This window comes from Mustela erminea, chromosome 15, assembly GCF_009829155.1.
Source record: "Mustela erminea isolate mMusErm1 chromosome 15, mMusErm1.Pri, whole genome shotgun sequence".
In the NCBI taxonomy this organism is placed as follows: domain Eukaryota; kingdom Metazoa; phylum Chordata; class Mammalia; order Carnivora; family Mustelidae; genus Mustela; species Mustela erminea.
Genome location: NC_045628.1, coordinates 91,196 through 108,736, shown reverse-complemented (window position 1 = coordinate 108,736; position 17,541 = coordinate 91,196). Strand labels below are relative to the sequence as shown.

The following is a 17,541-nucleotide window of genomic DNA, read 5'->3' as shown; positions in this document are numbered from 1 at the left end:
AATAATCTGCAAACTTTTCCCCTCTATTTTAGATGGAAAACAGCAGAAAAATGGTTTCTTGATGCTTTGGAAAAAATTAAAGCAATTGGAAATGAGGTATTCTGTGTAATATCTGTTACTCTTAAGTGTGTTTGCTGTTGAATGAGAACAATAATAAGGACAGTCTCTCTTGCCCAAGACAATGGGCTAATACTCACCCTGGCAAATAGCTTGTTAATGTTGAGATTTCAGGCATTTATCTTGCTACATGGAATAAATTGGGTCTGTTTCTAATTGAGAGGGTAGGTGTCAATTGTTTGCTTCCTAAGAGACTGTAGTTTTGATATGTGGGAGTAATTAGAATATATTTGTTGATTATTTGATGTGGGGAGTGTTGTGATCGTGGACACTGGTGGGCACTGTATCCTCTAACATACGATACCCTTCTCTGGAGCTGAAGTGCCCCCTCGTTGATTAATGTGTAGATGGACGGTGCCCAGTGCTGTAGGAGTAAGGCCTGGCATCCTTTTAGTCAGACCTGTCATGGCTCTTTCTTCCCTTGTACTTAAAAATAGATTTAGATCTCTCAGCGTTTGAAATATTTAACTAGGTTTTACCATGTGAAAGATGTGTGCTCACGAACTAACTTTCCAGCTAGCTTGGATGTATAAACCTGGGTATTATTTTGAAATTAACAATTTTAGATGCTGTCAGCTTCTGTAGGTAAGGGATTTGCATATTCCTACTCTTCTGGTTCTTGATTCTTCTCATTTCCCTCTATTTTGTTTTATTCCTTTCTGACTACCACGTCCCATTTTTACCTTGTTCCTTTTGGGGCAGCCTTTCTTGTAGCCCACATCTTCCTTGGCTGTTGCTTCCTCTACTGACAGACCCAGCTCCCTCTGGAGCCCTGCCAAGCGGCAGTCCACTTGTCCCCAAACACATAGCTTTATCTGTTTTGGTCTTTTATTTGTCCCAGGAACTTAAAAACACTGTATTTCTGTATGTTGATACAGTATGTATATAATGAATGTGTTTTTGTTCATACGGGGTTGCCACATGTCACCTTGCCAGTCTTCAGAGTTGAATAGCTTAGAGCTTTGCTGCTCTAACTAGACCAACTGCCTTAGCATCACCTGGAAACTGGCTAGAAGTGCACAATCCTAGATGCACTGAATCATAGTCTGTGGTTTAGGCAAAATCCCAAGATGATTCTCAGGCACAGAAAGCTTTAAGACACACTATCACAAACCACACTGAGAGTGGTCTAGTATATATGAAAACTATATTTTTGGATGATCTGAGGGTACTGTGGAGTCTTACAGAAATTTATAGTAATGGGTTTAAGTACAAATGCACAATACTATGAAATTGATAAAATGCCCATTAAAAAGTGAAATGAAGATGGGGAAGTACTGTTGACTTTAGTGGTTAACTGTAGCAAAGGTCAGAGTAGCCGTAGGGAAGCAGTGGTGCCTTAAGGATCATGAAGGGTGTTTTTTTGTTCCCATGGGCTCTGGCTTCTGGAGCCAGGCTTGGGGGCTGGAGATTGTGGCTCAGGTCTGTCGTCCTGTTAGCTTAGACTGATCGTGTGTCCACAGTGTGCTAAGCTCTGAGCAAGGTGTTGGGAGCCAATAGGAAACTGGCGTGATAGTTCCTACCCTTAGACCTGTTGGGGATTGTAGATTAAATTGGCAGTAATTAAACAGTGCACAAAAACAGCTGTGATTGAGCAAATAACGGAACCCACCGGGGGCAGTTAACCCAGACTTGAGGGGGGCCAAGAAGGCCTCTTGGGTATGGCATCTTACTCCTCCATCCTAATGCAGGCGCAGACGTCAGCCAGATACAAGTGAGGAAAAGGTTATAGAAGGTTAGAGAACGGTATGTGCCGGCTTGGAGTGAATCCATTACAGCTTGGATTTTAAGTTCATAGAGTTTAAGTTCACAGGATTTACTTCAAGAAATGTGTCAAGAGGGTTAAGTGTTGATCATTAAGGACCTTGTACCTTATCCTGAGGTGGTGGGGCCCAGACAAGACTTGTTACATGGGGGCTGGTGTTACAATGAGGCAGCTGATGAGCGAGTCTTTGGTGGTTCCTAGGGGTTAGGGATGATGAGGGCAACAGGCACGAGAGGAGAGGCAGGCGCTCAGAAGGGCCTGAGGTTGGGGAGCTGGGCTGGCAGGATAAGAGTTTAGTGGGCGGTGTACTGGATTTGCAGTGTTTGTGAGCCTTCTAAGTAGGAATATTTAGTAGGGAGATGGAAAGCTCTGAGCTGGAGATACAGAAGTTGAACTTCTTCATGGTGTGGCTCATTAACAAAGTTGTGTTAATAATAATAGTGTCCTCATGAAGTCTCTCCTAATAGGAAAGAAAGATGGAGAATCCAATGAATACCTCCTTCATGCTGCGTAGGCACTGGGAGAGAGGGCAGCCTTCGTGGGTTCGTGGGATGGTGTGGCTGAATGGGTCCATCTGAAAGGTGGCATTCCCGAGTCATGGGTTTGATGCTGCTGTGTTTCAGGTTACGGTTGACAAATGGGAACCTTTGTTGAACAACTTGGGGCACGTCTGCAGGAAGCTTAAGTAAGTAAAGTAGGACATTTTCAAAAATGTTCTCTGTGACTGAAAGTTTACGTAATTTTGTATAGCCTTCTCCATCCTTTTTTAAAAGATTTTTTATTTGTAATAATCTCTACACCCAGTGTGGGGCTCAAACCAGAACCCCCAGTTCGGGAGCTGCACGCTTCACTGACTGGGCCTGCGAGTGCTCTTTTCCGTACTTTGATTTTGAGATCTTCCAACTGGGTCCTTTGCCGTTCAGATATAGCAAGCGTCAAAATAATTATCTCTAGTGGTTTTTATTACTTCCTTATTTTTATATTCTCATGGTATAATTCTAGAAGTTTAAAGAATTATACTTTTATTTTCTTAGATTAAAAAAATTGGTATTCAGAATTAATTTGGAAGAATTAGGATAGTAGGGTTTAGTTAAAACCATGTCCATATTCTAACTCACTCATTTTCTGTAGGTATGAGTTTTACGGTGTGCTAAACAGCAGCCTTTGAGAAATAGATTTTTTTGGTTAAATAAATTTGGGAAACTCTAGGCTACTCAAAATATAACAGGTTTTTCTGTTTCAGGATATCTTGGAGTCTTTACTATTGATTTTGAGCTGCAGCATTTCCCAAACTTTAGTGAACCTTTTTTTCACAAAAGATCTACAGGGCAGGTATTCCAGAGAGCTTTGGGAAATGCTGTCCCAAGTAACTTCTGTGGACCTTTGGTTCTTTTAACCGGTGGTGGTGTGGGGGGTTTGTCTTGCCATAGAGGAGGCCTTGCAGTGTCGTGGGGCTCCAGCTCCGGCCCTGGGTCCCTGTGGGAGTGCCCTCAGCTGGAAGGTCTCTTTCAGGGAGGTGTCCAGGTAGACGGTGGTGGAACCAGCCAGAACTGTTACTCTGATTTCCCGAAGTGTTTCTGATGTTTTTATATGGATGAGTGCTCATCTTAGACCTAGCAAGTCAGTGCTTTCACTGCGCCTACTCACCGTTCCTCTCTTTCTTCCCGCTCTTCCCACTCCCAACTCCCTCTCTCATCCTCGCACAGAAAGTATGCCGAGGCCTTGGATTACCACCGTCAGGCACTGGTGTTAATTCCCCAGAATGCGTCCACCTATTCTGCCATAGGGTATATCCACAGTCTGATGGGCAACTTTGAAAATGCTGTTGACTATTTCCACACGGTATGTCTAGTTAACATTTACCACTCTTTTTAAAAATGATCTTTTTTTTAAAAAAAGATCTTTTCTAGGCAGTGTTGGGGTATTTGTTTGTTTTTCTGGGTAATGTTTATTTTGCCATTTAAAAATTCTTCAGGTGACCTTGTGCTTTCTTCTTTCCTTTGCAGAGAAAAGCATTGTGTGCATTTTGCAGTCTCATCAAATGAGAGATCAATATGAGACTTGTCTTAAATGTACAATGAGACATACATGTATCTGTGATATTTATTGGCCCCGTTTAAACAGAAAAAAAGAAGTTCCAGTCTCTCTTTTTAGGAGTTGTAATTAATGCCCTTAGGTCACTTTGGTCAGTGAACAAAACAATCTATGTTCATCACAAGGAAAGAATTTCTCCTAAATCCACATGCCGTATTTTGCCAAATCTAAGACACCATTAATAAGCCAGTGGACTACACACATGCACACACACACTCAACACAGACACACACAAATAAACCTTGAAACTTTACATGATTCTTTTTCTTTTCTTTTCTTTCTTTTTTTTTTAAAAGATTTTATTTATTTGACAGAGATCATAGGCAGGCAGAGGGGGAGAGGCTCCCCACTGAGCAGAGAGCCTGATGCAGGGCTCGATCCCAGGACCCTGGGATCATGACCTGAGCCGAAGGCAGAGGCTTAACCCACCTGAGCCACCCAGGTGCCCCTACATGATTTTTTCTTATCTCCCTGTTTTTTGGTACGTGGAAAAAGTGCTCTTTTTGGCCATACTGGGACATACAGATTTTCATCGGGGATCACTGTGGTTATCTACATAAAAAAGAAAATGTAAGTGAAATAGATATTATGGTACTCTATCAGACTTTGGTTCTTCAAAGTCACTTGCGTACGACATTGCAGAGCAATGTGTCTGCTCTCGGTGCCGGTACGTAGACTCCACTCTTGACTAGGTTTCTCCCAAACAAAGACATTGGCTCTGCAGGTCTTAGGCTGCCAGGAAGTGTCCACAACAATGGCAGTTCCTGTGTTTGAGAGTGTTCACGTGGTTTGTGGTCTAGTCTCCGTCTCTATGGCCGCCAGGTCCAGCTGCTCACTGCCACGTCGCAGGGCACTCATTACGGCTGTGGGCAGCTGACAGCGGTATTAAGAAACCACCAGTTGTTGGTTGTTTACGACTTCCCAGGTTCAGAAAGGTTACAATTTGAAAAAAATATATGGGTCTTAGAATCAATGAAATCATGGTATCTGGAGAGAAAGATAAAATAGGAGAAAACACACAGGATTGGTTAAAATGTTCAGGTGAGATCAAGTCCTGTAAGTGCCACTCTGATAACCAGAATTCTGAGCTACTCAGAAGTGTGGACTAACAGCTTTTCCGGTTTGTGTGATCTTTCAAATGTGTGTGGAGATGGGATAATTTGCCTCTCTTATATAATTAACACAGAAGGCTTAGAAGTCTCTATGTGGAGATACGGTTTTGAAAATCTTTCTGGACAAGTGGGATTTCAAACATAAAACAGAATGCTGTAATGACCCTCCATGTGGTCATCACCCAACCTCAGCAGACAGCAATTCGTGGCTGTTCTTGTAGCCCGCCCTTCCCCACTCCTGATTCCCTGGAGTGTTTTGAATTGAGTCCTGCAGGAATATTTTTAAAAGAAAGAGAAGGAAATACATTTTCTTCTAATAACCATGCTGAATCTTTTCTGACAGGCCCTTGGTCTTAGGCGAGATGATACATTTTCTGTCACGATGCTTGGTCATTGCATTGAGATGTACATTGGTGATTCTGAAGCCTACATTGGTAAGATTATAATTACTTTGACTGACATTGTATTCCATTCTTTGGATTGTTGTGTATCTCTGTAAATCTCCTGTAAGGTTCTAAGTTATCTTTCTAACCATTTAACTCGATCAAGAAACCCCATTTATTTTGTTGAAACAAGGCTGTGGGAATTAAGGACTTACTAAGTATTCATGCATTTTAAAATTGAGCACTTTGTAAATGCAAAATACTATTATACAGATGTGTAAAGTGCTGTGATATAGGAGAATCAATTTAATTGATGGAAAAAATCTTAAAGACTTTTAGTTTCTAATAATTTCTAATTCCTAATGAATGAAAATTTCTGGCCTTAATTCTTCATAAAATGGGGTTTATAGGCTATTAATAGCATATTAACTTTTATATTTCATTGATTAAGCTGGCTTACATTCACATTACAGTGCTCTGTAATTCTTTAAATAATTTTTTTGTAATAATAAGCAAGTTAAGATAAATCTGGATGGAAATGCTGTATTTGGGCACTTACTTAGTTACAAACTTTTTAAGGTAACGAGGGTATAGTGAGGTTAAACCTTGAGACCGAGACATAAAACCATGAGAGGAGAAAAGGGTTCATTAAATTAGGCTTCAATAAAATGAAGAACTTCTGTTAATCAAAAACACTGTTAACAGAGTAAGAAAAGGCAAGTCATAGACCAGGAGAAGTTACAACTTGTAAACTGGTCAAAGAACTTGTCTGGAATACAAAAAATCTATAAATCATTAAGAAAAAGTTCAGTTAAAAATGGGTCCATGTTGCACTATATATTTACTAGAATTTAAATAAAAATTTGAAAAGGAAAAAAAAAAGGTAAGCCTCTAGCGGGCAAAACACTTGAACAGGAGCTTCAGCAAAGAGGAGATCCACTGATGTTGCAAATGGGTGGGCTCAGTGTCAGTACGCATCATGGACGTGAGACTAAAACCACACTGGGATGTCACTGCGCACCTGCCACACTGGCTGCAGGTGGAGAACACCAGTAGTGCCGAGCGTCGGTGGTGACACGGAGTAGCCGATACTCTGGTGTATTGCTGCCTGTTAGTGTACTACACTTTGGAACACTGTTGAGCGTGTCTGCTACGGTTAAACGGGCCTGTTCAGTCCGTTATCTGTTGCTGCCTCACAGACTGCTCCAACCCACTAGGCCGTATTATTTCTCAGCGTTCTCTAGGTTGATTGGTGGCCCGTTTGCTGGTCTCATTCACTAATGGCCGCCGTGGTCATCAGACACTTGACACTTAACAGACTGACAAGCCTAAGATGGCCTCATGCATAGATGGGGACCTTAGCTGACACAGCCAGGTTGCCTATGGGTCTCTTATCTCAAGCTTCTTCGTAGCATGGAGGTCTCAGGTTCTAAGGAAGAGAATTAAAGCCTCAAGACCTTGAAAGCTGGAAGTGTCACAAATCACTTTGATCACATTCTGTTCAGCACAAGTTCCAGGACTCAGTGCATGTCATCCTGAGTGGGGGGCTAAAGAGGTGTGATTCTTTGGGGTGTTAGGGTGGTGATCTGCCATGTTGCTCTTAGGGTGTAGGAATACTGCTCCCAGGTGTGTTCCCAGTGTTCAAGGGCCTCAGGAGGCCAGTGGTCACACAGAGGATTCTTTTCAGCAGCTACGTTTGGAATTACACCAACTGGAAATTACTGAATGGCCGTGCATAGGAGAATGGAGAAGGAAATTGCGGCGAGCTCATGCAGTAGAGTACTACACGCTTGAAAGGACTATTAAGTCATCCTGTAACATAGATGAATCTCATTTTGACAAAAAGAATATACACTGATTAATTCCATTTATGTGAAGATTAGTAATAAGCAAAACTAATCAGTGGCGATAGAAAAATTTGAGCAGTGATTACTTCTGACTTGGGAAGGGAAGGTATTCACTGGAAAGGGCACGGGGTGGTTTTCTGGGAGCTGGAAGTGTGTTCTCTTTTGGGCTGGTGGTTATGTGGGTATATGCATATATGAAGATTAGCCCAGTAATGCACACTTTTTAGTGTGTATGTTAAACTCACTTCCTTAAAGCTAAAGCATAAAGCCTGAACACCCTAAGCTTAAAGCATCCTAAAGACCCTGGGTTAAAATCGCAGCTCTGCCACTCAGCCATGTGGCTTTGGGCAAGTCTGAGCCTCAGGTTCTTTTATTCAAAGAGGATTGTGAGGCTAAATGCAAAATTCCCATAAAGCTAGGGAGAGTCTGGAGGTAGAGTATTGAGTGAGACAGACATTTTGCCTGTTCTCTTGAAGCTAATGGCCTTGCAGAGGACATTCCCGAGTATATCAGTCATCATGTACTATTTTTATTTTTTTTATTCAGGTGAAATTGTCATATTGCATATTAGTTTCAGGTGTATGACATAATGGTTCAGTATTTGTATATACTGTGACATGATCACCTAAAGTCTGGTTAGCGTGCTTCACTGTGCACGCTAGATTAGAAAATGTTTTCTTTTGTTGAGAACTTCTAAAGTCTCTCTTAACAACTTTCAAATACACAGTACAGTATGAATAATCACCATGCTGCACTATTTTTATTTTTAGAAAACTTGCATGTCGTCATCTGTCGAAACACCTACTATTGAAAGCTGTTAGTTTGAAAACTGTGTAATCTTACACAGTTCAAACATAAACATATTGTTTATGTCCGAAATGATTGACCCTTGTTGACCTTCTCTGTTGGAAGGCTCTTGTCCATTCGTCTTACGATTTTGATGTATGGAGAGGGTTTTTCCTTTCACTGTGGTTCCTTTGTGCATAAGGCTTGAGACTGTAGTTGTGCCAGAATGCCGGCCAGCGGTTCTTGGTTCGTAGCAGGCGAGGGCAGGTGCCTGCTGGCTGGCTCCACTCCTGTGTGAGGACTTTAGGGGCAGGCATTGCTGAGCCACTGGGAGCTGAAACCACATGTGCTTCTAGCAAGCCCTCTTGAGAATCAAGGGAAAAGGAAGAGGAGAGTGATTGGCCTATTTTTTTCTTCTGAGCTAAATTCATCCTCTTAAAAGTACCATTCGAGTGCTCGCTTCGGCAGCACATATACTAAAAAAAAAGTACCATTCGACTAAATGATGGAGGTAGTGCTGTGTAACCATGGAAATGACGGATAAATGACAGAGTTTATTTTATTCTCCTTGTGTTGTTTCCTTCTAGGAGCAGACATTAAAGACAAGTTAAAATGTTATGACTTTGATGTGCATACAATGAAGACACTAAAAAACATTATTTCACCTCCGTGGGATTTCAGGGAATTTGAAGTAGAGAAACAGACTACAGAAGAAACAGGGCTTGCACCACTAGAAACCTCAAGGAAAACTCCAGATCCCAGACCTTCATTGGAAGAAACCTTCGAAATTGAAATGAATGAAAGTGACATGATGCTGGAGACCTCTATGTCAGACCACAGCACATGACGCAGACAGTTCTCAGCTCCCTTCCTGCGGGAGGTCGGGGTTTCTCACATCCTTGTGCCGTCTTCAGAATTCCCCATTTCTTGGCACGAATACAGACTCCCCGCTCCATTTAGGAATGGAGACCTGCAGGAAGAGACCGCAGCAGACACCTTTGCAGCGCATGTTTTCTGATCCTACAAAACAGTTCTGTGTAGAGAAATAAAGAGGTAAATTGCATATTATGTCTATTTTTCCCTTTTTCAATCAGCTTTTCTTTTGGACTGATTTTAGGTTTATGAAAAAAAGCTGCAGAGGTAGCAGAGAGAGCTCCCACAGAGACCTCACCGGGTTTCTCCCCATTCACATCTTAAGTGACCAAGGAACCTTGTCATAAAGAAGTGCACGCCGGTACACTACAAGTAACGTAACTGCAGGCTTTACTGGGATTTCACCGTTTTTCCATCAGTGCCCTCATGCTGCCCCAGTGCCCTCTTTAGGAGCCACACTGCACTTGGGCACCTCTCCGCTGTGACCATGTCTCAGGCTTCTCTGGTCTTTCATGACCTAGATGGGTTTGAGGAGGACTGGTCGGCTGTAGATTGTCCCTCGATTTGAGTTTGTTTGATGTATTTCTCATATTGGACTAGAGTTCTTGGTTTTGGGAAGAAAATACCACCGATGTGGATGACGTACTATTCTCATCAGGGGTACACAGTATCAACATGACTTACAACGGATGGTGTTAATCTCGATGGTGTCTACCAGGTTTTTCCACTGTGAGGTTACTGTTTTTCCCTGTCTGTAATGCATGCTTTAGAAGCAAGTCATGAAGTTCAGCCTGTCCTCAGTAGGACCAAGGGTTTTTTTTTTTTTGGGAGTTAGTTTGTTTTTAGAACCAAGGGATTTAAGCTCCACCTCCGGAAGGGTGAATATCTGCATATATTATTTGGAATTCTTCTGTAATGAAAATTTGTTTCTCCTCCTATTTATTCAACCATTAGTGTGGACTTTCACTTTAGGTTCTAATCCTACACAGTATTATTTTAGGGCTTCAGTTTTTTCAACATTGGCCATTGGGAGCTCCTTCAGCTTGGCTCCTCTGTCCCTGTGACATACCCCCATCCGTTTGTTTTTTTGTTGTTTTGTTTTTTGTCTTTATTCTGGTAAAATAAGCATAACATGAACTAAGGACTTAAGGTAGTAATAATGCGTCATTATTGACACAAATAAACCAGTGCGAGGTATGGATACGGGTATGGGCGGGGAGTCCGTGGGAGCTTGTGCTTTCTGTTCCATTTTCCTGTAAATCTAAACTGCTCTAAGAAATTAAGTGTGTGAGTGTTGCTTATGGAGATGGATAGCCATCTTAACCATTTTTAAAAAATTTTTTTTAAAATTTTTATTTATTTGACAGATCACAAGTAGGCAGAGAAGCAGGCAGAGAGAGAGGAGGAAGCAGATTCCCTGCTGAGCAGAGAGCCCGATGCGGGGCTTGATCCCAGGACCCTATCATGACCTGAGCCAAAGGTAGAGGCTTTAACCCACTGAGCCACCCAGGCGCCCCCATCTTAACCATTTTTAACTGTATGGTGGCATTTATTTCCAATTTTTTCATCATCCCAAACAAATTTTGTACCTGTTAAGCATTAACTCCATATTCATCCTTCCTGCCAGCTCCTGATAACCTCAAATCTTTTTCTTTTTTTTTTTAAGATTTTATTTATTTGAGAGCAAGAGAGAATGAGCACAAGTGGGGTGGGGGCCAGAGGGAGAAGAAGACTCCCCACTGAGCACAGAGCCTGATGTGGGACTCAATCCCAGGGCTCTGGGATCATAACCTGAGCTGAAGGCAGAGGCTTAAACATGGAACCACCCAGGTGCCCCCTGATAACCTTTCATCTACTGTGTGTCTGACTTTGCCTATCTAGACCGGTCCATATGAGTGGAATCTTACAGTATTTGTCCTTCTGTGTCGGACTTTACCTAGCATATTTTTAAGGTTCTTTGACGAGAACTTTGTTCTTTTTTATGGCCGAGTAATATTTCATAACATATACCACCTATATCATGTTCATCAGTGGATGGACACCTGGGTGGTTTCTACCTTTCAACTATGTGAATAATGTTGCTGTGAACAGGAGTGTATAAATATCTGAGCCCTGTTTTTGGTTCCTTTGATTGTGTACCTAGGAGTGGAATTGTTGGCTCATGTGCTAATTTGGTGCCTAACTTTTTGAGGAACTGGCCAACTTTCTTTAGCAACTGCCCATTTTACATTCCCATGACCAGTGCATGAGGTTCCAGTTTCTCTGCATCCTTACCAGGGCTTTTTATTCTTTCTTTGTTACTATAATCATTCTAGTGGGTGGGAAGTAGTAGCTCTTTTAGTTGATTTGTGTTTCTGTAATAGCTGGTGATGTTAGCATCTTATCCTGTACTTATTGGCCATTTGTATGTCTTTGGAGAAATGTCTATTCAGATCTTGTGCCCACTTTTAAATTGGGCTGTTTATCTTTTTGTTGTTGAGCTCTTGGAGTCCTTTACCAGTTCTGGATACTCTCAGATATGAGATTTGCACATATCTTTTTCCATTCTTTCCACTGTCTTTTCACTCTCTTGATAGTGTCCTTTGATACACAAATTTTTAATTTAATGAAGTTTAATTTCTCTCATTTTGTTTACTATGCTTTTGGTATTATATTAACAAAACTACTGCCAAATCCAAGGTTATGCAGATTTTCACTTAGGTTTTCCTCTAAGATTTCTATAATTTTAGTTCTTCTTTTTTCTATTTTTTTAAAGATTTTATTTATTTATTTGACAGAGGGAGAGAGAGCACAAGTCGGCAGAGCAGCAAGGAGAGAGTGAGGGGGAAGCAGGCTCCCCACTGAGCAGGGAGCTCGATGTGGGGCTCTATCCCAGCACCCTGATCAGGATCATGACCTGAGCTGAAGGCAGACGTCTAACTATCTGAGGGCATCCAGGCACCCTTCCAACTGTGTTCTTTTTCAGAATTGCTTTGGTGTTTTGTGGTTTCCTTCAGTTCCATATGCATTTACTTTTTTTTTTTTCTTCCATTTCTGTAAAAGAAAAAAAAAAGCATTGGAATTGTCATGGAGATTTCATTGGATTTGTAGATCTTCTTAGTATCATGTCATCTAATCCACGAACACAGGCTGTCTTTCCATTTCATTATGCCGTCTTTAATTTCTTCCAGCAATGTTTTGTACTTTCATTGTGGAAGTCTTTCACATCTTTGGTTAAATTTATTCCCAAGTATTTTTTCTTTTGGATACTATTGTAAATGGAATTGTGCTCTTAGTTTCCTTTTTGGATTGTTCATGCCTAGTGTATAGAAATACAACCAGTTCTTGGGTGTTGACTTTATATCCTGAATATGTTTATTAGTTTTAACAGAGTTTGTGTGTGTGTTTACATACATGTATTTATTTAGAGTTTTCTACATAATAGGATCGTGTCATCTGCATGTAGAGATAGGTCTGCTTCTTTTTCCAAATTTGGATTCCCTTTATTTCTTATCCTTGCATAACTAACTGCTCTGGCTAGAATTCCAGGATTATGTTGAACAGAAGTAACAGAAGCAGGCTCCTTGTCCTACTCCTGATCTTAGGGGAAGGTTTAGTCTTTCACCATTGAGAGGTGCTAATTGCAGGTCCTCACTGATGCCCTTCACAGTGCTGGAGAAGTTCCCTTCTATTCGTAGCCTATTAAATGCTTTGTTACTGCTTTTTATCAGGAACGGCTGCAGATTTTGTCAGATGCTTTTGTGTGTGTGTGTGTGTGTGTGTGTGTGTGTGCATCAGTTGTGATGGTGAGGGGTAATGAGTTCTAGGATTTGGGGGCTGTTGAGGGAAAAACATGACCATAAAGTGGCAGTAGCCCATTTCATTTGGGCAGCTGTGTTTGAGCAGCTCTTTGCAGGCAGTGTGGTAGCAGCCAGACAGGAAGTCTCGGATTAGAGCAGTCTAAAGTGCAGTGGCAGTGTGGTCTCTCACAGTCCTGGTATTTACAGGTAGCAGATGCTGGGTGTAGATTTGCCTGGTATGCAAACCAAGCAGGCTCTAGATGGCTAAAGATATGCTTGTTTAAGCTATGTTTAAAACAACTGCACGTGTGAAAACTGGATTTGGTATCGTTGGGCTTCAGCTAACCGTCTCCGCCTGTTGTGAAGAAGTAAACAACACAGAGGTCGATATATGGGGGACATCGGATTCATTTCTATAACATCATGGAGGTTTTTTTCTTCATTTTGTTATCGTGATATACTAGCCTGATTGGTTTTTTTATGTTGAACCAGCCTTGAGATCCAGAGATAAATCCTAGTTGGTCATGTTGTATGGCCCTTCTAGTATAATGCTAAATTCAGTTTAAATATTTTTTGTTAAATTTATATATACATTCGTAGAGGTATTTATTGGTCTGTAGTGCTTTTGGATCTTGTATTGGGGTAATGCTGACCTCATAAAATGAGGTAAGTAGTATTCTCTCTTCTTCATTTTTTTGGGGGAAGTTTAAAAAAAATAATTGGTGTTAATTCTTTAAATTAAAGAAATTTGGTGGAATTTATGGGTAGAGCCATCTGGTGCTAGGCTTTTCTGTGTTGGGAGATTTTTGATTACTGATTCCGTCTCCTTATTTGTTACAGCTGTTTTCTTTTGAGTCAATTTAGGTAGTTTGTATGTTTCTAAGAATTTGTTTCATCTCGGTTATTCAGTTTGTTGGTTCATGGTATCCTGTTATCTGTGACAATTTCTCTTCCTCCATTTTATGATTTTAGTAATAGGAGGGTTTTTTTCTCCTCAGTCCATCTGGCTAAAGTTTCAGCAGTTTTGTAGATTGTTTCAAGGAGTCAGCTTTTGTACTTAGTAACTTTCTCTATTTTCCTAGTTTGTATTTCATTTCCACTTGAATATTTATTTCCTTCCTTGTGCTAGCTTTGAGTTTAGTTTGCTGTTCTTTTCTGGTTCGTTAAGGTTTTATTATTGAATTAAGATTATTTTTTTTTTAAGATAAACATTTAGAGGGGCGCCTGGGTGGCTCAGTGGGTTGAGCCTCTGCCTTCGGCTCAGGTCATGATCCCAGGGTCCTGGGATCGAGCCCCGTGTTGGACTCTCTGTTGCGCGGGGAGCCTGCTTCCTCTCCTCTCTCTCTCTGCCTGCCTCTCTGCCTGCTTGTGATTTCTCTCTCTCTGTCAAATAAATAAGATCTTTAAAAAAAAAAAAGAAGATAAACATTTAGAGCTATAAATTTCTCTCTGAGCACTGTTTTTGCTGCCTTCCATGTTATATTGTATTTTTGTTTTCATTTGTGTTTAGGTATTTTCCAGTTTTCCTTGTGATTTCTTTTTTGATCCGTTGGCTGTTTAATTTCCCACATATTTGTGAGTTTTTTGGTGACCCCTCTCTTATGAATTTCCAGTTTTATTCCATTGTAATGGGAAAGGATACTTTGTATAAGTTCAGTCTTTCTAAGCATATAAGACTTTTTTTTTTTTTTTAAGATTTTTTATTTATTTATTTGACAGACAGAGATCACAAGCAGGCAGAGAGGCAGGCAGAGAGAGAGGAGGAAGCAGGCTCCCTGCTGAGCAGAGAGCCCGATGTGGGGCTCGATCCCAGGACTCTGAGATCATGACCTGAGCCGAAGGCAGCGGCTTAACCCACTGAGCCACCCAGGCGCCCCAGCATATAAGACTTTTCTTATGGCCTAATTTATTGTCCTTCCTGGAGAACATACAGTGTTCACTGGAGAAGATTGTGTATTCTGCTTTTATTGGGTGGCGTGGTTTGGTTTATAGTACTTTTCAAGTCTTCTATTTCCTTCTTGATCTTCTGCCTCCTTACTCTGTTACTGAAATGGAGTGTTGAAGTCTGAAATTGTTGAGTGTAGAGCTGTGTCTTTCTCCCTTCCATTGTGCCAATTTTGGCTTCATGTATTTTGGGGCTCTCTTACTGGATGCATTTTTGTTGTACTTTCTGCTTCTTGATGGATCGACCTTTTTATCAGTATATAATGTCCTTTTCATCTCTTAAAACAGTTTTGCCAGCCCAGCTCTCTCCGTTAATATTTACATGGGAAATTTTTTTCATCCTTTTATCCTCACCCTTTTGTATCTTTGTATCTAAGCAAGTCTCCTACAGACAGCATACAAATGGATCATATTTATAAAATCTATTTGGGGGTTTAATTGGAGAGTTTGATCATTACATTTGAAGTTGTTGCTGATAAGGAACTGAGCTGTCACGCAGCTGTTTTTGATGTGTGTTGTGTATTTCTGGTTCCTCAGTTCCTCTTTCATTGCCTTATTTTATAGTTTTTTTTTTTAATGTATTCTGTGTATTTCTGTATTTTTGTTCTTCATGGCTACCTTGGGGATTACGTTTTCTATCTTAAATTTATAACCACCTCGTTTGAGTAATCCCAATTTAGTGTTAATAGCATCCACACACTGCTGCTATGCGCCCTGCTTTCCCCCTTTCTTAATAGTGCTATTGTCACAGATTACATCTTTATTCATTGTTCCAGTTAACATTGATTTATGATTTTTGCTTTATTCATTTGCCTTTTAAATCATACAGGAAAAAAAGAATTACCAACCAAGAATACATTAATACTGGCTTTTGTATTTACCTGTGTAGTTTTCATTACCTTGTTCTTAATTTCCTGATAGGATTTCAAATTCTTGTTTAACATTCTTTCATTTCAGCCCGAAGGGCTCCCTTTAGCTTTTTCTGAAGGGCACTTTGACTTGTCTACCAGTGATAAACTCCCTTAACTTCTGTTTATTGGGGATGTCTCAATTTCTCCTTCTTTCTTGAACACTTTTGCCAGATATGAAGTTTTTGGTTGACAGTGTTTCTCATTCATCTAATATGTCATCCAATAGAGATAGGATTGTATGGTTCATTTGTCGAAATCTTGCAAGCCCTCATTCTGACTTCAGCATCTACAGTATCTATTTTTTAATGGATTCTGAGACATTTACTCAGAGCATGATTAACAAAGTATTGTACAGAAATGAATTTTCTGGGGTGCTTGGGTGGCTTAGTTGGTTGGATAAGCAACCAACTCTTGATCTCAATTCAGGTCTTGACCTCAGGGTCATGAGTTCAAACCCCATATAGGGCTCCATGCTGGGAGTGGAGCCCACTTAATTTTTTTTTTCCTGGCATCTGAAATGTTCCCTTAGGCACCACAACTTTTATCTTCACCTAAAATGTATTCTGTATACATGTAACTTAAGCCAAGGCAGAAAGATAATGGCTTGTGTCCTTGAGATTTCGAACGGCTGACTCCAGGAGGTCTTTCAGTAAGGCTTTGTACATTTGATGAGTCCGAATGCAGCTGTTAATGATTCTGGAGCCCAGCATCCAGGCTGTTCTGTTTCAGCTTACCACAGTGAATGTCGATTTAATGCGGTGATAATGCACTTGCACTTTAGACTCAAATACGGAGATTTTGAGTTTTCATCTTTATTTAATGACTTTTTGGTTTCTTTGTCAGAGATCACATGTGCTTATTGTTAGGCTTCTCCTCTTTAACTAGGGCTAGAAAATCAAATGAATTTAAAATAGTAGTTTTTAAAATAGATAAAAATTAAGGTATTTATTAATACTGTTTTCACATTTATTTTGCCTTCCAGACCAAAATATTTCTTTGTGTAATTTCCTCACTGATCATATGGTATGATTTTTTTTAGGTGTCTGAAAAACCACAGTCCTGATAAAGGAGCCATTACCATATTGTCAGTGCTTTAAGAAATAAAAGGCAGGAGCCAAGCTGTTTTTCAGATGAGCAGTTAATGCCAATGTTTAGGCTTCAGAGAGTGTCAGAGGAAGGTAATGTGTAGTTGTACTGTCACGTAGTTTTTTATTACTGTCCAATTTTGTACTCTTACAATGGTAGCTTCCTAAACAGGCATCCTTCTTGCCAACCTCAACGTGACTGTACTGCTGCTTCCAGAGGAATATGGTACCCACTGCCCTACCAGTTCGATGTGCTCCCGAGGAAATGTGACCAGCATTTACTCCAGGACCACATTCACGTGTGGCAGAGTTAACCTGCTTTATTCGTTCACTTTATTCTCCTGACATTTGGAGATTTTTTGGCTTTATTTTGTCTGTTGTTCTAAGTGTATGTGAAACATTTTAACAGGCTTGGCGATGACGTCTAGGAAGCCAGATTTTGTGATGTACTTATTTCTTACATAAAATCTTAAGCTACGGTACAAGTATATTTCATTCACTAGATCTTGAAATCTGTATTAGTTTTAATTTTCAGAATAATTTCGTCAAACCGGATTCTCAAATTCTGTGATTTTTGTGAAAGCATTTCTTAGAACCTGGTTAATGAGGGGCACCTGGGTGGCCCAGTCAGTCGGACGTGTGCCTTCGGCGGGGGTCTTGATCTTGGGGTCCTGGGATCGAGTCCCCCCCCTTGTTGGTCACTGATTTCCCGCTGGCCGGCTACTGGGGAGGCCTTCCCACACCGAGCCGCTCCCAGACCGTCCCGAGACCCGCGTGCCCGCGCCCCTCGCGGCGCTCTGACTCCGTGCACTCCGGGTCTGGAAGTTCGGGTCCGCGGCACGCCC

At 40.9% G+C, this 17,541-nt stretch overlaps 1 protein-coding gene across 6 annotated transcripts in view; it reads left to right on the top strand.

Annotated features, from left to right (window-relative positions):
- CDC16 (cell division cycle 16) overlaps positions 1 to 17,191 on the top strand; it is a 37,916-nt gene extending 20,725 nt beyond the window's left edge. For 3 of the 6 annotated variants that reach the window (XM_032314244.1, XM_032314242.1, XM_032314247.1), the window contains exons 14-19: positions 33 to 96; positions 2,506 to 2,567; positions 3,589 to 3,724; positions 5,432 to 5,522; positions 8,692 to 9,157; positions 16,651 to 17,191. In XM_032314244.1, the coding sequence (XP_032170135.1) occupies positions 33 to 96; positions 2,506 to 2,567; positions 3,589 to 3,724; positions 5,432 to 5,522; positions 8,692 to 8,951 (613 nt within the window). In that variant the 3' untranslated portion in view covers positions 8,952 to 9,157; positions 16,651 to 17,191. Of the gene's footprint in view, positions 1 to 32; positions 97 to 2,349; positions 2,393 to 2,505; positions 2,568 to 3,588; positions 3,725 to 3,888; positions 4,241 to 5,431; positions 5,523 to 8,691; positions 9,158 to 16,650 lie in introns of those variants that run through there. The other 3 variants (XM_032314243.1, XM_032314245.1, XM_032314246.1) reach the window with 3 other exon arrangements.
- The last annotated feature ends 350 nt before the right edge of the window (positions 17,192 to 17,541 follow it).